The following is a 20,538-nucleotide window of genomic DNA, read 5'->3' as shown; positions in this document are numbered from 1 at the left end:
ATTGTACCAGGCACTGAATAAACAGAAGAGAGTCTCAAAGCACAGCTCCCTTGCCACTGTCTCAGTAAGCTCTTTTACATGAAAACATAAAAACACACATGCTTTGCTTTTGACTCCTGGCAATGAGTCTGTTATCAGACTCAAATACTTTGGAGGTCAAATGTCTCATGCAAGGAGACTTCTTTCAGTGCGTATTCAGTAAGTTACATCAGTTTTCTTTGTTTTCCAGAACTAGCAAAGCAGAAATGAAACTCAGAGTGTTGCACTAGGCTCACAAAACACATGAAACCCTGAAGACGCAGAGAAGAGGGATTCTTAAAATTATTAAAAACACACAACTTTAAAAAAAAGGCGTCAAGTAATGAATTAGCAGAGATGCCAAATCACAGCAATGAGAAGGCCAACAGATTGCTGGTGTACAAGGCACACAAGTGCAACTGAGCAGCCAGGAAGCTCAGCGGTGGGACAGCAACCCATCTGTACTTCAGAAGCAGGCACCAAAGACTACAGGTTGAAGTGCCCAGTCTGGACACATTCAAAAACACACCCATCCCCAGCAGCCACACCTTTTGGCTATGTGTGCATGCACACAAACAAGACAGCTCAGTATAGTACTCCTGGGAAAAGCAGTAGCAAAATCCTCCTTATCTTCCAATAGAAAACAGCTTTTTATAGAGGTACTCTAGAGAGTTAATAATTTAGCAAGTCATTCTCTCTTGCTACAAAAAGTAATATTTGCTAATCATGTTCACTTTGCTACTAGATGATTCACTACCACCACTGAGCAACAAAAGCTGAACATTAAATCATTTAACAATGGAAGTTTTAAATTACTATCCCTGATACATACACTTACTATAAACATGGGTGTGTTACAGAACATACTCAGGAGCAGAAATCAGGGCTGACATTGGTTGTGCTCTTAAATTACTTGGCTAGCCTTCAAATTCCTGTACATAAAATTTGTTGAGTATCAACTGATGAAATTAAATGGCCATTCAAAATGATAGCAGACATAAAGAACAGCCATTTCCTTTTACAATATATCAAAGCATTGCTCACCTTGGAGATCCATATTACCAGTGTTAAAATAAATGAAACATAAGAAAATGAACAACAGAAAACCTCAATGTGATGAGCAAGTACTCTTTAAAAAAAGCTATTTTAAACATCTTAGCCTAATTACATCCACTATAATAGTCACTACTGAAAGGACATACTAGATTTTTCCAAAGGAGCTAATGAAAAAAGGGCATTAATATCAAAAGTATATTTATCTGCTTTTTTTTACAAGCATCAGAAATTCCCTCTCTGACTTGCCCACAAAAGTATTTCTTCCACTCCATTTTAAACATTAAGTGCTTCTGCACTATTTATACAAACACTGCATTTTAATATTTTCTGTCGTACTCATCTTGTTAAATAGAAACAATGGTTCGGTCCACTGTGTTTCATTACAGCAGTAATGTCAGCTGGGAAGGCTGACATATCCTTCCTTTTTTCTCCCCCACTATGCTAGTTTGTTTCTCACGTGAAATCTGCAATGCTGTAATAGGCTAATATCTTTGTACTGAAGATAAAAAAAAAGGGAGTATTAAAGCAACAAGCCTTTTCCAGACATGAACTGAAGAGCTGTAATGGTAAGAGAGCAAGGGTGACTCCACGGCTTACTTTTTTTTGGCATAAAGGTAACCTTATATATTTGCAGGTAGTTGACCAGGGAAATGAATATAGATATCTAAGAATCAAGGGAACAGAATAAAGAAATTCGGGACCAAAACAACATACTAACCCTGTCAGTTTCTCTGTGTAAAGACTTGCTGAGATAGACCTGACCCATATTCTTTCTTATCTTATTCTTGATGGTTTTCCCAGTTGCAACTGTATTGTTTTTGCCAAAGCCAAATCTGACTATCAGTGCCACACACTTTTGACATAAGAACTCAGATCAAACATCTAGATGAAGAACAAACCCAAGTTGTAACACAAAGATCAAAAGTCAGAAGAAAGAAAATACTATTGCTTAATTGTTTCATAGCTAATGGACAGACCACTATACTGGCATAAATTGCATTTATTCTTCATTACTTCAGAGCAACAATGAAACATTTGCTTCTACAGCCAACTTACATCAAAGTTTAACTTTTCACAAAGCAAGACCTCTCGGGTAGGAAGCAGAGCTTCCAATAGCAAGCAGAGACTCCCCAAGCTATAGCACCAACTTAAGACAGCTTTGAGGCTGGAAGCATCAGGAAATAACTGTGTAAAGAACAGGCATGGTTTCTGTATAAACCATATATACTCAAGAAGCTGTGACTAATTCCATATTCTTCTGCTCTAAGATGACAGTGTTGATTCCCTAAGCAAACAACTCCCAGTAAGCTAACAACAGCAACTCATTCAGCATCACCTCTGAAATTAGTCTTATCTTTAATGCTTTTCCCATTTCCCAATCATCTTAGATATTTCCTAGGCCATTTGCTAACTTGCTCACTATGTGCCTCTTATAAGCCAGGGTTACCCTGATAACAATATATTTTTATGACATTTATTTTTCAGCACTGATAGCCAAACGATAGGTTTCTTTTTCCTTCTGAACTGCTCTCCTCAATAGTCAAACAGCAACTCTAGAAAACCGAACATCGCCCATTTTCTTTGTCTACATACAAACAAAAGCAAGGAGAACAGACATAGTTACAACATAAAAATTCTACTACCACGGATGCTAAAACAACAGTACGTCACCTGAGAGTCTGTTTATTCATACATTTAGATGAGGTTTCAGGACATGTTCACCAAAAGATCTGCCAGGAATGCCTTCCAATTGCTACTTTCTCAAATTCTGGTTTAAAAATTCGTGCTTTGATTTAGACAACTGTGCTTGGGAAAGAAAGGCAAGCCCAGAAATTATATCTGAACAATAAGATGTTTTACAGTTATTAAAAAAAAAAAAAAAATAACAATTAAACAATTCATACTCTGCCATAGCCTACAGCGTTACATTTTCTCCCACTTACAACAAAAAAATCTTACTTTTATCCTCACAACTGCCTTCCAGAACATCGTTTGCCACAGTGATACTGATACCACAAGGCATCGAAACACCTCTGCAAGTAGCGCCACGCAATCTGCCAAATGCATGCTCTCTTGCCACCTACACAGAGTAGCTCCTCTTTGCCAGATGTTCTGACACTGGCACACTTCCAAAAATCACAGCAGCAGAAAGCAGCCAGAATCTTCTGCAGTACTCTGGATAAAAGCAACTCAGTGATAACCATACTATAAGGAGTACATCTTCACTTGCCACCTCCTGGAGTAACAGCATGACCAAAAGCAGTCAGCTTATTCACCAGTGCTGGAGTGGAGTCACTGGCTAGCATCAGAGGAAATGGACAAAAACGAAGCCAGAAGTGCCTCTGCGGAATATGTTCTCAAATCCAAGAACTGGAGCAAGTTCTCACTGTGAGTTACCTGCAAAATGACGCAACACCTCAGTCACGTTAGGAATTTGAGCTACGCTAAATAAAGTGTTCCACAAGCTTTCCTATCAGGCTACTATAATGGCAGTATCGGTGGCTATGTTGTGTGCTGCTCTGTAACTTGGAGTTGCTGTGCTCAGAGGTGGGCTTGGCAAGTGCATTTCCACAGACAGAGGCGTCTTTTGAATAGTGCTGGATGCCCAGAGAAAGGCTGGAAGATGAGGCTCTGCCTGCTTTCCTAAGGGCTGCCAATTCCATCGGGATATAATAGGTCACTTTGACTTTGCTCTCAGCTGAACAGATGCAGTCAGAAGAGCCAGAATATGTGTCTGTGAAGCCTGTGAACCAGCAGCATTTTTTTTCCCTTAGTGAAGCTTACTGGGTTATAAAGAGCATTTCAGTTGAGGTCTTGCGAAGAAAAAAAAGGAGAAGCAGAAGACTTCCTCTGCTTGCCACGTAACACAGAGGGAGCCGCTAACCTCAACCGAACTTTAGCAAACACTTAATGTCAGTTAACTTTTTTTTAAACATGCCATTTCCCCAGTTTGGACAAATCCATCTTGGCTTTGCTTTTTACAAATTAAATGATACAGAGTAACTTTTGAATACCCTTTGTTACCCCCAGCTGCACATGATCTATTTCATTGTCTGAGTAATGTCAGATTTTGCCTTTTCCTCATAGAAATTGACAGAATGTAACTTACCAATTACTGTGTTACATAAACAAGCTTGAACTTGTACATAATGGAAGAGGCTTGGACAGGAACAACATCTACTGAATGCTTTTTAGTACAATACCATTTTCCCTGTTTTTCAGGCAACTGTGAAACTCTTTTCTCCTGCTTCAATAGATTTGTCATTTATAAGAAAGCAAGACTTCAAAGACTGCCTTACACTATTATTTTCACATCAAATGTATTCTGGATCTTATCTCTCATCTGCTTCAGTTCAGCATTCTTTGAAAGAAATAATACTTTTATTTTTTACTTGTCTTGCATCATCAAAAGTATCAAATGCTCTCAAAGGCCTGTAATGTATCTTCTAAATGGCTGCATTTTGGTCTTTGCTGTAAACCGATCTTCCCCCGCCTTTACGAACAAGAATGAAGGCTTTGGTTAGATTTTTTTAAGCCCTGTCTCGACAGTTTTCCACGTAACACCCACCATACAAAGAACCTCAGTCTGCGGCCAGCTCAGGCTTATGAATGACCACATTGTACATCGCGTTCTTCCTTCCTCCAAACCGCTGCAAGCTGCGGGCTCACGACGGACGAGGCAGGGATGAAACCCCCCGACTCCCGGTCCCCTCCGGAGGGGCTCCCCGCCCTTCCCCACCGGCAGCCCCCGCCTTGCCGAGGGCAGCGACTGGAGCCAGCAGGGCGGTCCGTGGCGCAGCCGCCCCTGCAGAGCCGCCCTGGCCGGGCTCCATAGCGGCGCTCCCCTCAGGGAGCCCGCGCGCCCGGGCCGTTAACGGTCTCGGCTCGCGGCGCCCCGCGCGCTGCAACCGCCACCCGGTGCAGGGACCCCCCCAGCCCGGCCCCCGCCCACCGCCACATCACCACCGAGCTCGGCCGCTGCTTCCTCCCCTCTCTGCTCCCCCCGCCCGCTCCACACGCCCATCTGCCCACAGGCGCAGCGCTCGCCGCTCACCCAGCTCGGCACCCTGTTGCTCAGCTTGACTTTCTTGCACTGGCTCTCGGGCAGCTCCATGGCCGCGGGGGCAGCGAGAGGAGGAGGAAGAAGAGGACGAGAAGAAGAACGCGCCTTCCTCACTGATGCTCGACGCGGATGAAGCCGCTGCCGCCAGAGAGCTGCGCCCTGTGCGCGTCCCCGCCCGCGGCGTGGCCAAAGGTGGCGCAGGGAGAAGCCGCGGCCGGCGGGAGGGACCGGGGAGCGGGGGCGGACGGGCGTGCGCCGTGACGCGCGGCAGAGGAGGCGGCACCGCGGGACGCAGCAGCTTCCGCCGCCGCCCGCTGCTGCCCCTGGTGGGCGGCGGGGCCGGCTTATTCCCACCCACCCCCCGCTGTAACGGTGCCCCTGTGGATGTGCCATCGCTTGCGTGTAAAGCTTTGGATGGCACAGGCGGTCCCGCTCGTTCGGGAACGGAGGAGGCTGCAGCGCCAAGGGGCCGTCCTGCCGCCCCGCCGCCGGGATCACTCAGCTGGCAGCGGGAACCCGGAGGCAGGATCCCCGGTGCTGGGCTAGCGGCCGGCTCGGTGATCTGAAAGGCTGTGTACACATACGCAGGCACGCCACAAGAAGAGCCAGAGGCCACGAGTGCATTGCAAAGAGCAAGTTTTATTTTAGTTACCTCTCTGCTGGGGGATCTCTGAAGTCGCACCTGAGCTCCCAGGCAGAGGTGGCACAAGTCAGTTCAGCCCTGCTGGAAGATCGCTGGGCTTGCTGAGCTCACCTGTATTTCACGGCTTCAGGCAGGCGCAGCCTCCCGCTCTTTCTCACAACAAAGCAGGAATCTCAGACATAGTGGTAAGGTGCCTAGAGTTTCTCACAGGCCTATGTTATCTAGCACAGAGGTTCTACTCATCAAGCATGCAAAGCCAGTAAAACAATTAGTGTGATGTATGTGCTTTTTCTACAGAGAGCTGCAATTCACTTGAGCGTATTTACATTTAACCAACCTCCTCACCAATCTTGCGCTACGTTCCCATACAAAGGCCTTTTCCAGCCTAAACGATTCTATGATTGTCCAGTGGCTGTTGTCCCCCTCCGGCCACCAGGAAAAGCTGCAGGACGGGCAGTGGTGTCTCATTTTTCTGTGCCGGGGGCAAGCTAAAGACATAGCCAAAGCAGAACACTGTCCCTGTCTTCGAAAAGACAGAGGGGGGAAAAAAAGGCACTTTTCTGCAAAGCTTTGGTTTGGAGGCGATGAAACTCCGAGGAGCAGCATTGTGGTGATGTAGTCATGAGTGACTTGGAAGGCAAATGTTTGAATTAAATCTCCTGCCTTACGAGGATTTCCCTGAGAAACAAAGCTAATCCTGTGCTGCATTCTAGGAAATGTTCCTTATTGTGACTTTAGAACCAGAAGTTCTTGGATTCTTACTTCCAGAAAAGAACAGCTTTAGCACTTGGGTGCTAATCTTAAGGTGGAGGTGAAGCCATACTAACAGGAGGTACATTTGCTGTATAAATATTAGTCCTTTTATATTAGCTCAAGAAAGAAAGAAAGCACTTACGTGCTAATCTTGAAATGGTGCTGTGCTAACGTTAGTTTACTGTAAAAATAGTAGCCCATTTACAATCCGTGGATTGTTCTCTGACAGTTTAACAAGATACAAAAATGCCCTCTGTGGATGAATGTTTACTTCTGCTATATCAGAAATACATCCTTCCAAAGATACTAATGTGTTGGTTTTAAAGCATATTTCAAAACTCAAATTAGAAAATTAAAACCTTTATGCAAGATAGATGACCTCTCTGAAACCAGGAAAAATCATTAGGAATACTCTCAGGCAATTTGAAGGTCAGGTAGAATTAATACAGCATAACTAAGAAATACAACAATTGCTGTTACTGATTTAGATTTAAACTGAATGACAAGGTTGTACAGCATGCTGCCCTGCAAGTAACTGTTCCAGAGATGGTCCCTGGCTGTATATGGACATTCTGACCATGACAAACAATGACAGAGGCAGGGCCTGGATTTTAATTAGCAAAGTCTCTCACACAATGCTCTCCCAAGCACAGAAAGAGAACCAGCATAGTGCTGTGGACCAGTGGGTTGAGGGCCGCCCCTGTTGACTGTTTTAATTGTGTTTATGGCACGCTTGATTAACTGTGCTTTGCACAACATTGTTTTATGTGGCTTAAGAGTAACTCTAAGCGTTATTTGCGTTCACGTTATTTTAAAAATTCTACTGTTACTTTATTCTAACTGTATTGATATAGATTGGTACTGTTCGTTCTGCAGTCTGAGACACAATAGTGGGAAGACAGTAGTTTGCAAGAGTTGTAAATTGCATCAGAAAACACAGGCAGCCCACATAACTATGCAAGTGAGTTCTTACAGGTACGTCCCTGTAATACACACACATTAACTGTGAGCAGGACACACGGGATTTATTAAAATGGTCTGCATAGGAGATTTGCCCTAATCAGCTATTTGCCAGCACGGAGTTCTGTTCTATCATGACTTATTTTTGCCACCTACCTTCTAAAGAAATGGTATTGGATTCTGATTTGAAGGTTGAGAAAACAAGGCTTTAAGCACTGCTCAAGTTTTAAGCAACGACATTTACAGTTTAGAAAATCACAAGAGAAGAAAATGCTGTTTATTAATCAAGATGTATGTGTAATACTGCCCAAACAGACTGAATACATGGAGCTGCATGATTCCTTCCACAAAATAACGCAAAAAAAAAAGACGAGTGGGCCATATACTAGTGAAATATGAAGTGTGACTGCAAATATAGACACCAGTGGTCAGACACAGATGTCATAATCTTAGAGGTAATAAAATAATTTCTAAACAGCAATTCCTAAAACAGATCACCTTTTATGATTACACTAACATTCTAAAATAAAGTATACATACATATGCATATATAATATAGTAAAATACTAACTGTATAGCAAATCCATGTCCGTAGATGAGGTATATCAGGCAGATACCGACATTTACATATTTTACAGAGGCTAATGTCACATGCGTAGGTCATATTTCATCAGGTCTTGTCAATGCTGCTTCAGTGAAAATGCAAATGTGTTTTTGGTGTACAGAAGTTTGACATATAAGTTCATCCAGAGCTGCCCATGCATTTTGCCTCTCCAACATCTTAACCTCCTTAAACTATTAAAGACAGAGATGAGAAGAGCATTCCTTAACCATAGGAAGCAAATATATGTTAAATTATACAAAGATTTGGGGAAAATGAACATCCTATGAATTCTTTATAAGGTTATATGTAAGTTCTACATGGCTATTAAGGAGTAAGTTCCAGTTCCACTTTCCTGAAATCTTTCACGATGGATTGATTTCAACACCCAAGCCAGGTGCTTTCTGAACTTCAAAAGTAAATGTCTGTGGGACTCCATAGTGAAATTCAAATCAATAAACAATCTCTGATGAATTGCTGTTATTTCTGAATCCGCTTCCAACCTGAGCTCAAGAACTGTTCTCATGGCAGCAGGTGCTCTTGCAACCCTTCTCTATGGAGCTAATGTGCTGTATGGCTGTGTAAATGTACATGCCTTAGTAAATGTTGAAGTCTGGTAAGAGAAAGACATAATATCATCAGGCTATAGTATTCTTGAGTTGATTGTGATGCTGAATACATAATAATAAACAACCATAATAAATATACATTTAACATTCTTGCAGGAGCAACAAACCCCAAACATCGACCAGTGTTGTGCTTGATTTCAAAAAAGGGAAATTACATAAAAACGGAGGGACTTGTTAAAAAGGAATTACTAAAACCTTCATAGGCAGCAGGGGACTAGTTAAAGAAACTGTGTTGAAATCTGATGTGAAGGTTGAGAAAACCAGGCTTTGAGCACAGACAAAGTTCTAGACACAGCAGCCTATACTCACATAATACCACTGAAGGACTGACAGCCCAGAGCAACTTCTAGATGTGGAGATTATGACCACACCAACTCAAGGAAATCCTTTCAATTCTACAGAGGGATAATGCCTTAGAAAATAATTCTCTACTGAGTTAGCTTCTGCACAGCCTGTTATACCAATACCAAACAATCCCAAACCTACAGTAAGAGTCCCCATGTGCATTATTTAATGTTATCAAACAGAGAAATGCATAGTACCATACAGTTTCAATATCCAGTAAAATCTGACCTACTGGCCACATTAAAAAAAGATGAGAAGATTTCATCTTAGGTTATGGTCCAAAGAAATGTACAAATTCACAAGGAAAAATCAGCTTTTTAAAGAAAAAAATAATAATATTAAAAAATTATGCTGTCTGATATTTACTTTTTAATATACTGTTTCACCAGGCAATCTATTCCAAGATGTCAATTGAAACAACAGAGCTAAGTCAAACTTTAGGATGTTCAAAAATAGACAAGGTTATTTTGAGTAGCTTCCAGACATCAGCTATAACATAAAAGCAATCTATGAATTAGACACAAATACAGACAAAGAATTCTGTCATTAAAGACTGACCTTTTACTTCTATGTGACTGATATACAAACCCAGAAATGCCATACCTGTAAATATTATCTTTAAGGTGCATGTATTATTGAAGCATTCTCTAGAATCCACCTACTATAGCCACTTCCAATAAAACCAGAAATTTGGGTACAAATTCCTTTAATACTGGAATTGCTTCTCTGGCAAGCATTCTGCTCAAATTCTGATGACATGTCACGGTCATGTAAAGATGTATCTCTTCAATATTTTTTAACTGAAAAATAGCCAGAGCAGTGTAACTCCAGTAGTCACGCAGACTGTCTGTAGGTTTTTGTTGTTGTTGTTTTCTTTTTTGAGAAAGATATCATCTTCAATGTAGATGATGCTCCCTGCATAGAAAAGGCTCATCACTGTTCTGTCAGGATTGTTTCCAAACTTTAATGCTCACAAAAATCATTTGAGACCATTCTGTTAAGTGAGAACTTCAGAATGCCTTTTAAACAAATCAAGCATTGGTTCAAGCTCTTCCCAAATGTTTTTCAACACTGGAAGTAGGACCATGAAGCAATCTCGAGCAGCTCCTAACCATAAATTTGTTACTTAGTGGTCTCCTGTTGGAGGTGAGATTTATTTTCTGTCACAAGGTTTGTGCAGTGAACAAGATGACCACCAAAAACTACCTAACAAAATTAATATGTGGATACTTCACCTGTAATGCAACTTGGATTGCAGACAAGATATGTTCATCTACATGCAAAATACACAAATGCAGGAAGTCCTGTGTAACTCCCATATTTGAGAAAGATGGGAATAGGGGAGATACTTCGGGGAACCCATTCTCTGTCTTTAGCAAAAGCTTTTAATATATTCTTTAATATTTTGACTGATATGTATGTCCGGCAGAACAATCTGGCCTGGCTATTTAAAGAAGCCCCAGAAAGATCAGCAGAAATGCTAATAAAAACCCTGCGTGATGAGAATACCATTTGTTTCCTGACATACTGCTGAACATTCAACTCAGGTTTCTTTTCATGTCCCACAATACTGAGGATTAGAGCTCTCTTCCCAATTATGTTGCAAGAATTCCATCTGCTGAGCTTGCTCTTTAGACAGACAAACTCACTTGGTGTGCTGTCAGCGTTCAGAACGATGTGGTCCATTTTGGCCAGCAGTGAGAGATGCCAGCTGGTGGCCAGTTCCGGGTAATACACTGATGTTACGAGAAGCTGAACAGGTGTCATACAAGGTGGCAGGGTGCACAGCAACGCTGTGTTGGCCCATGGAAGGCTGTGTCTGACAAAGTTCAAGGGAGGTAGATCAAGGGAGGTACTGGCTAAGAAACACAGCCAGCCAGGGGCAGTGCAGATACTAGAATATGGCCTAAAACTCCCACAAAGTTCACAGGGTGTTCACTTTGTAAAGTGAAATAAAATATTATTTTAATAGTGACAGGGTAGAGCAAAAGTGCATAGTGCACAGTTTTGGGAAAGCTGATCCTCATCTCCTCTAGAATGCTCCGAGAGCTGGCGTTTCAACTGCTGTAAAAGCTGTGAAGACCACTAGAGGTCATTCGATGAATAAGAAATAATTCAGACTTCCAGTTTGGTGATTTTCTGATTCAGGGTTTATTAGTTTTATTTTGTTCTTTGTCATTAACAACATAGTTAACCTTACAAGAGAGCTAAGCACTAGATTTCTGACGGTAACTGACTGTAGGTGTACTCTATAAGTACACAGGGACTGTAGGTCAGTGCCAGTTAACGTGACTGGGAGCCAGACATACACCAAGAAACCTCAATACTTTGTTCTGTGCTTCTCTGTGTCTTTAGGTAATTAACACCCTTAAAATTCTGGTCCTAATTCCAGCATTCAAAAATGTTTATCTGTATGACAAATGCATATTTTCCATATAACTTCGTCTGTTTTAAATTTAGGTACTACATCATTTCACCTTGTCTTTGGCAGATACAAGGAAGGACAGGTATATTGTTTATTTAAACATCAAGAGCAAGACTGAGAAATTCTAGGCAGAGACACATCCAGAGAAGCTGAAGACAGGGTAACTTTAAAGGTGTTTTATCTATTCCTGTTAAAGTCTTTATGCAACGTTTGAAGAAAACAACTGTTCTTTTTCTTTCTTTTTCCACATCTCTGGATGTAACATTACATGGGAAAACAAAACAAAACAAAACAAGACAAAACAAAACAAACTTGTGGCAAACCTGTCAATAAGCTAAACCTAGTGGGATCTCTCGGATTAGGAATGGAAGAGAAGAAGGTTATCTGGCAGGAAGATAGGAAGGTGCTTAGAGAAGAAAACTGGGAGAGAGATGAGCACTTACAGCTCCTATCAGGTGAGCAAAAGATGAAGAAGCAACAGTTCTTACCCGACACCCCAAGAGGAACCAGCTCAGCTATGATCCTAGTAGGAGAGACAAGCTGAGAAAGTAAGTTAATCTGAGCCAACAGTTTGTTTTATGAGGGATGAGGACATCCAGAGGACTTTCACACATCAACAATCCCAGGACATAACGTTCCTAGGACTGTTTTTGCCAAATCACAACTGTCCAAAGAGAAGTTCGTTCCAAGAGTAGGTGGTTTTCAACTAAAGTAAATCTATTGTACATAAAGATATGTAAAGTAATTTCTAATGTCACCGTGCTATTGAATTGCTTTCTCATCACCTACCAGTATTCTACCACTTTCTGTTTGCTACTCACTACATACATCATTTAGCTTAATAATAGTTTTTGTCATTAGAATACAAACAATTTTTCTTTCATGAGGAAAGCCCTTTCTCAGAAATATTTGTAATACAATTTCTTCTTCAGTCATTTGATTTGTTGCAAATGGAGAGTGAACCATTAGAGTGCTTTTCAATAATTCATTGCTCTCAATGTGCAAATCCACCTCCTAAGAATAACATGTTTAGGAGAAAAACATCTATCTTGTCTTGAAAAGACTGCTAAATAGAGGGCTGTATCACAAGCATACCCACCTGTTGGAAACAACTGTAGCAGCCTGACTGTTTGCCAATGCAACCATGGCGCATTTTGAGAATTTAGCCAATGTTTACCTCAGGAATTATTTATTCTAAATAAATTTTCAGATAACTTATTTTAGTTGGTTTTGGCAGTTTTGGCAAATACACATAATTCCAAGCTCCATTTTTTTCTAAATGGAACTAGCAAGTTCCAAGATAATTCATAAATAGAATGTTGCCCACAACCACTTTAAAACATGGAAAAAACACTATCTGAAAGTGTTACAAGGGTTGTACACATGCATACTAAAAGATAGAATATGATTAATCATTTTTATACTGTAGCTACTTAAATTGAGGAAATTGCTTTGAAACCAAAGACTTTTTATATACCCTAAATATTACCATGTCATATACATGTCAAATACATTAAGTAAAGTTATTCTACCACGGTGGCGTTTACTAATATGGAATTATAAAATGTATTTTGGTGGCCAAAGCTAACAGAGACTTAAAACACATTTCTAGTTCAGTTCAGAAGGTGCTTAAATTCAGTGACTCAAGAACAGGGAAAACTCTAATGTAAAATATTTAATCAAAATCCAGACATCTTCCTAAAGGTTAAAGATATGGGATTATTTGCCAAATATGTAAGTCTGATGCAACTTTAACTGAAAGATTTTCTTCAAGGCATCTCCAAGGAACTTAGAATTCATATTTTCACAGAATAAATGCTTCAGTCCCCCATGGGATACATGAACAAGCAGAGTAATAAGCAGAGTAATGAGCAGAGCTGTGGCAAGCTGTCTTGCTGATACTTCGCTCCCTGTGTCCCCTCTTGTGGTTAAAGGTGGCAGCAGCAGAAGTCGGTTGGTGGGTTAGTTAATTAAGAGCTACGTTGGTTCCTGAGAAGCAATTTCTCACCTCAGCGTCTCGCACAGATGCTCGTCTCAGCCCGGCTTTACTGTGGCTTTGGCCAGAGTGATACAGAAAACAGTCTGCAAAGTGTTTGTAACCGTGTGTCTCACTGACCTAAGTTGGAACAGATGATTAGTGCACTTAATCAAATCAAAAGGAGCTGAAGGTTTTAGCCCTTTTAAGAGGCTTTCAGCCCAGCAGCTAACAGGATCAACCTCTAAATGCTAGCCATCATTTTTTTCCTTTTATTCCTTTGGATGTCTGAGAACAACACTCTTCGCTATGCTGACAAACACAGCAGCAAAATTAAAATAGGGAAAAAAAACAACAAAAAAAATGCAGGCAGTTTAAGTGTTCTTTCCTGCGGGCACGGTCAGTTTTGGTCAGACCCATTTGTCTAGTCACCTCAACTCCTCTCTGTGTCCTCAAAAATTCTCTCTTTTGACTACAAACAATGTAAAAAAAGGGATAGAGAGTTTTATAAAATGTCTGAAACACAGACCTTTCAAGCCTTTTCATGTTTGCAATCTCATTGGAGTAATCTTTTGAGTCACTAGAGGTCCCTGAACAAAGAGCTAAACAAGATCACAAGGGTGTCCCCTGGAAAAAGGTCTGGAATTATTGTTACTGTCTGAAAAAGACCCTGCAATCTCTTGGGCAAACTCTTCAGTGAGCAGGCCATACAGGATTGCATCCAGAATCCGACATTCCATTCAGCAACAGCAGATGATGTTTCCAGGCTGGTACCTGTCTGTTCAGCAAAGCTTCAATTTTGAACTGGGGGAAGAAATCTTGAAAAACATAGCCCCAAGAATGGTGCTTTGGAGGCCTTCAGAACAGGACATGTTGAGGCAGGAGAAGAATAAAAAGAGCTCCTTTCATCATCATGTGAAGAACGGAGAGAGAAAGGGAAACAAGGAAATTGGGAGAGGAGCTATACATCTTGGGCGAAAGTTTTGCTGAAATGTCTCAGCATGAGTCGTGGCTTCATGAGCACTGTAAGCACATGTCCTTATCATGAATCTCTCTTTGTTGTAATATCTTCTCTGCCATAAACTCTACTAATCAGATCAGGTGTTCTCCTCAATATCAAATGGTTCGTTTAATATAGAATCCAATCAGATAAATCAGATGACGGTTAAACATTGTTATGAATATACTGTGTCCACGTGGCACACATTTGTACTCATGTAACTGTCATAAGGATCTGAGTAATCTGATTATGAACTGTGTTTAACTCAGACCTAAAACATTGATTGTAAGCCCATTTGTAATATTTTTACCTGCATTTTGAAGCAGAATTCCAATGGAAATTGGCATAAGGTCATAACATTTTGGCTGTTATCTTTTGGACAAGGAGATGTATTACAAAACATGCTTTCTGGTCTGCAGCAGGAGAAAACGATGGGGTATTTAAGCTACAGATCACCCGGTTGCATAAAGTGATGACAACAATAAAGAAGTCTTATGGAAGAGGGGCTGAGATCTTAAAAAAATAAAAGGACAAACCTACATAGGGATTTTCACCCAAAGCAAGTAGAGCAATTGCAGGAAGGAGTCCTGTCACATTGAACAAACAGACTTCCAGTGACTTGAAAGAAAAAAAGCACAATGCATTTAGATACCATTTTCCAACCAATAAATCTGCTACCTTGTAAGCAAAGATAGATCTTATCTTCTTTTTTATTGCTGCTCACTAAGTCTTTGCTTTCACATCTATGTATGCCCAAGGAACTAAAACATAGCCCAAAATGTCCATGCACTTCAAATTCTTCTTGAAAATGTGCTTAAGCAACAAAGAGGCTAAAGATCCAACAACAGGCACAGGAGGCAGTTTGTTGGACTGTATGCTCAGTTTCAGAAGGAAACATTAAAGTTTGCACCCCACAATACAAACACAAATGAAGCACCCGGAGTCTCTTCAGGCTCCAGAAGTTTAACACAGACCAGACCCAGTGGGCTGGGAGCAACCAGCACAATCTGGGAAGTGTCCAAGGGGCAGACTGACCTGGTTCGTGGCAGCATTAACTCACATTGTGTTTCATTTGGTCATGACAGATGTGGCTGCATTTTGCTTGGTATTTCTTAATCTTTATAAAAGTGGTGTCTGTATATGGCCTTTAAAATCCATGGTTTAATATGTATTCACTTACGTGTTAATTCACACAAAGGACTCAAGTAATGTTCAACAGCATGCCTACTAGTAATTAGAGAAATCTTATGTGATTTATTATTGGGATGAATAATTTTTCATATTAACATTGTTACTCAGAGTTGGAATGTAATCATATAAAATACAGCCACTCAGGAAAGGGAATGTCTCAACAATGTGCTTTTGTTCTCTAGAAAACTGTGCCATGGAATCATCTTTCAAAATGTTACAAGGGAACGAAAAATAAAGCTCACAGTAATTTGAAAAAAAAATAATGAAAAAAAGAGGAACATTTGAATAGGAAGGACAAAGAAGCAGAACGGAAGAAATTAAATAAGGTAGAAAACAAAGAAAGCTTTGAATTTGTAAAGCAAGGTGTACCTCTGTCAGAATCGTCACTGTATTCATATCCAAATTTTCCTTTATACAAAGCCTCCTATTTCAGTCTTCTGTTAGTCTGGAAATTAAAGCAGATCATCAAGATAAAATTACTTGAAATGCAGGCATTCGTTACAAGAGTGATCCTTTCAAGGAAATTGTTCTTCCCAAGTAAATTTTAGAGACAGACCTCAGTGCTCCATGAACATCATTGCAACACTTCCAGTGTTTACATACTCACTGATGATTTAGGGTAATAAACACCATGGTTGTTTTGACTAGAAGAATGGTTACATCTAAGTTTAACTTACCACATGTAAACCAAATCAATATACCTCAATTGGCAGCCAATCAATGGAGTGCTACCGAAAGTCAATCTATGGTATAGAGGGAAAGAAGCATGAGGATTAGTTGGTTAGGTTCTAAACCAAAATGCTTCTACATAGAGCTCTGACTTCAATAATTTACCTAAATATTATTTACCACTAATATAATATAACCTAATATAATATAACCTAAATATAATTTACCACTGACTTGCTTCAGGTAAGGCAGCTTTAAACTCCCTCTCGTTGTGGAGCAGAGTGATGAGCATGGTCTCGTTAGTAAAAAAAGGTGGAATATTGCCAAAGGACTATTTATACATATTTCAACCAACTGGGTGGGGAGAAGGTTGTCAAATAGAATTTTGTCCTAGAAAGGTAACCTGCAATGATCAGAGAAAGGGTCATGACAGGAAATACAGTTATTTCTTGTTTATGTCACTATTTGTGACACTGAAATCTCCAAATTAATCAAAAATACAGCTCAGACAGAGATGGAACTTAAATTCATTCTAAGTGAATCATTTTAATTTTGCTTATTAAGTTTTTCTTTATCCTATAGACCACCTTCTTTGATTTAGGGATAGTATTTTCACAGCAAACTCATTGGACTTTGCTTCAATTCACATTGATTTTAGTCCCTTAGCTTGGTAAAGTTGTTACTTGACTTCATCCAGAACATGGTTTCAAAGCTGCACATGAACAATTGGTTACCTGCTGTGGACGTAGCTCCATGTGATCCTGAGCCTTTGTGCTGAATCCCTTTGATCTGGTTAAACTGACCTGTACCATAAAATAACCTTATTTCTTGCTGCCACTTGCATTCACCCTGCCTCACGTGCCTGGAACCATCTCCCTTTACTTCCGTCCTAAATATTTGTCTATACATACAGTTTTTCAGCAGAGTCATAGTGACCAGTTCCCAGTGTGTGGAGACAGGATTTACCAGCAGAAGTTCTTGTTTCTGAGGCTGATTTTAGCTACTGGCTGTTCTCTCCTGATTTTTCCTCTTTTGGTTTGGTAGAGCTAAAAATGAATGCGGGGGGCTTTGTGGAACCTGTCATTATGACACTCAGTGAAAATTGCACCAGATGAAAGCCTAGAGCAACTATTGTGGGAAACCACATCAAGAACCGCTCTGTGTATATTTACACAGCAGCCCATAAAATTTTATTCTGATCTGACGTATGATTATGTCCTTCATAATCTTCCTGTGTAATTTGGAATTGTAGAAGTACAGTTTAAAGTTTCTTTTTTAGCTCAGAGAACACATTTTTTCTCAGAGAATTTTGTACATTTCTTGGGACACTTCCCAGAGATATAACTAAGGAGGGGTGGAATAATTTGTCAAAAACAGAAGAGAAAAAAGAGAAAGCCAAGAAAACAACTCACAAACTTGTCTTTTAAACAATCTCTATGTCTGTGTATATCAGGGAAGTGTAGAACCTGAACCTTTATATTAAACCCACAGAATCACAGAATCCCAGAATGTCAGGGATTGGAAGAGACCTCGAAAGCTCATCCAGTGCAATCCCCCCATGGAGCAGGAACACCCAGATGAGGTTACACAGGAAGGTGTCCAGGCTGGTTTTGAATGTCTCCAGAGAAGGAGACTCCACAACCCCCCTGGGCAGCCTGGGCCAGGCTCTGCCACCCTCACTGAGATGAAGTTTCTTCTCAAATTTAAGTGGAACCTGTTGTGTTCCAGTTTGAACCCATTACCCCTTGTCCTACCATTGTTTGTCATCGAGAAGAGCCTGGCTCCATCCTCCTGACACTCACCCTTTATATACCTGTAAACACTGATGAGGTCACCCCTCAGTCTCCTCTTCTCCAGCTCCAGAGCCCCAGCTCCCTCAGCCTTTCCTCACACGGGAGATGCTCCACTCCCTTCAGCATCTTCATTGCCCTGCGCTGGACTCTCTCCAGCAGTTCCCTGTCCTAACTATAAAACTGTCCTAATGGTTCCCTGTCCCAACTATAAAACTAGTTGTTTCTTCTCTACACACACTATGTCACAAGAAGGCTCAAGGTACAATGTTTGCTGCCAGATCTTTCACTCAGAAGAACAATTTGTTTGACACGTAGAACACAAACAAACTTCTCACAGACTTTCCCTTCCCTTTAAACAATGCAAGCTTCTCATGTTATTTACTCAGAAAAGAAAATGTAATTGAGAGCCAACAGGTGGTTTGTCATTGCTTCATACTGCATAAGATTTGCAGCTTAAAAAAACAAAGAGAGCCACCATCTTATTCTGAGATGTCACAGTGATGCCTTTTCTGACTCAAGGATCAACAGTCCCCATACAAAGTAATTCAGGCACACTCCTCCTGACTCCTGGTTGTCAGAATCTATATAATTTGGCAGGTTTGGGTAATTTCCTTTGCTCTCCACTTCAGCCTCACCCTTTCCATCTAAGATGGCAATTTGTGGGCCACAGGCTTGAAAGACTGTGTTGTAAACCTAACATTTAGCAACCCTTGTGACATATCTAGACAAGACAGGCCTCTCTTCAGCATCTGTAATCTCTCACTGCAGAGCTCATATTTGAAGCCCTTCATTCATTGCGGATTAAAAAAGAAGCTTTGAAGCACAATGCACTCTTTGGCAATAAGGAAACCCACAGGCTTCTGGCCCTTTTGATCAATCTCTCCGATGCGTAGGAAAGCAGAGGCATTCCTCCATCTTAATTGGCATGTCCCTGAAATAGCAGCCATGGCACACGTTGGCCGCCCATTTACATTTCAGGAGGACTTTAACCAAAAAAAAACCAGCAACAAGGAGACATTGTTTTCAAAGATGTCAAATCAGCTACCACATCTCCTCGATTACCACTGATGAAAAAGGAAAGGCATCAGACCAGGAGAGCTTTCTTTTCAGATGCTCTGGTTTCAGGAGAAACATCTCTGAAGTATTTGTGACCAACGAGGCTTTGTACTATGAGTGTTAAGAGAGTAAGGCAGACAAAAATGGGAGAGTCAGAACTTAGTGGGAAACATTAAGGCCTTCCATATTTCCAGATAAATGGTCAAACTTTAAGGCCATGCTGCACAGAAATTCTAACATCAAGTGTTTCTTTACTAAGCAAAAATCAGATTTCTCTGGAGTCATTACTGGGGATGCTAAATGGCTTCATCTACAGCAGATACTGCAAAGAAAATTCCAGTTCCCTGTGCAAGGAGCAGGAGTTCAGCTTCTTTCTTGAAATTTTGGCAATTCTCCTTCATGATCCCTTTCTACAGCAGAGGGCAAACAATTAAATTACTTTTTCATCCTGGAATGGTATTTTAAAGTATGTTTGAGATGGATGTTGTAAGGATCTAAACATCAAGTTTCATTTTTCACATTAAAATAAAGGATATAAGGATGACGGTTTCAGATGCCATAGAGATTTCAGCTCTGCAGTGCTCTGCCAACAGGGAAATATTCAATTTCAAATACCTGTTACACAGTAGGATTTGCACCATTCCTTATGAGAATTATCCTGATCTTTGTTTTGTGCCCTTTGCAAATTCAGACAACATTCTCCACAATGCCGGTCAGTCAGAATACTGTGCAGTCGATGCATCTTTCCTGTTTGGTGTAAACACAGGAAAAAACAGAATGTGTTAATTAGGAGATGTATCTGAAAAGGTTAAGATAATATAAACAACTGAAAAGAAGCATCACTTTTTAAGAACATAGCATATGACAGAGAAGAATGATTCAGATCAAACCGATTAGTGATTGTTATGGTAAATCACAGGGACTTCTAATAACAAAGGGTAGGAAAAACTGGCATTTTGGCAACTAACTTAAATGAGATATAGTTACAGTGAGGCTCCTCCTTTTATTCCCCAGTTTAGATACAACCCCTGTGGATTTTCTGACCATTAGGCAGACAGTCAAATGAGTCTTATATAATTGTTGTGTTAGGCACCTCAGTTCTGCTCCTGATAGCACAGTACTCCTTACCAAGCTTATTTTTGAAATTACAAAAATAAATTTTAAAGAATGTTACTTTGCCTTGAACGGTGAACTGGAAAGCAGAGGGTTAGTTAATTAAGTGAATGAGGCAAGTATTGTGTCATATTACTGAAGATTAGCAAATGGAGTATGGGGAGAGAAGAAGTAACCAAGTAAACTACAACCCTATTAAACTGACTTAAACAGTACGCGAAGTTTTAAAACACACAGCATAGGAAAGA

At 40.6% G+C, this 20,538-nt stretch overlaps 1 protein-coding gene and 1 long non-coding RNA gene across 6 annotated transcripts in view; both read right to left on the bottom strand.

Annotated features, from left to right (window-relative positions):
- PAPSS1 (3'-phosphoadenosine 5'-phosphosulfate synthase 1) overlaps nucleotides 1-5,401 on the bottom strand; it is a 38,840-nt gene extending 33,439 nt beyond the window's left edge. The window contains exon 1 of one of the 2 annotated variants that reach the window (XM_005515224.4): nucleotides 5,129-5,401. In XM_005515224.4, the coding sequence (XP_005515281.1) occupies nucleotides 5,129-5,188 (60 nt within the window). In that variant the 5' untranslated portion in view covers nucleotides 5,189-5,401. Of the gene's footprint in view, nucleotides 1-4,642; nucleotides 4,957-5,128 lie in introns of those variants that run through there. The other variant, XM_021282966.2, reaches the window with a different exon arrangement.
- Nucleotides 5,402-7,748: 2,347 nt separating this feature from the next.
- The window catches only part of LOC110356325 (uncharacterized), a 40,217-nt gene continuing 27,427 nt past the window's right edge, over nucleotides 7,749-20,538 (bottom strand). Inside the window, exons 4-6 of one of the 4 annotated variants that reach the window (XR_010472574.1) lie at nucleotides 19,793-19,924; nucleotides 9,672-16,104; nucleotides 7,749-8,707 (exon numbers count right to left, since the gene is read on the bottom strand). This is a non-coding gene — a long non-coding RNA (uncharacterized LOC110356325). Of the gene's footprint in view, nucleotides 16,105-19,792; nucleotides 19,925-20,538 lie in introns of all 4 variants that reach the window. The other 3 variants (XR_010472575.1, XR_010472573.1, XR_010472572.1) reach the window with 3 other exon arrangements.

The sequence above is a fragment of the Columba livia genome, chromosome 4, assembly GCF_036013475.1.
Source record: "Columba livia isolate bColLiv1 breed racing homer chromosome 4, bColLiv1.pat.W.v2, whole genome shotgun sequence".
NCBI classification, from domain to species: domain Eukaryota; kingdom Metazoa; phylum Chordata; class Aves; order Columbiformes; family Columbidae; genus Columba; species Columba livia.
The sequence above is the reverse complement of the archived record's forward strand: the minus strand, read 5'-3'. Positions and strand labels throughout refer to the sequence as shown.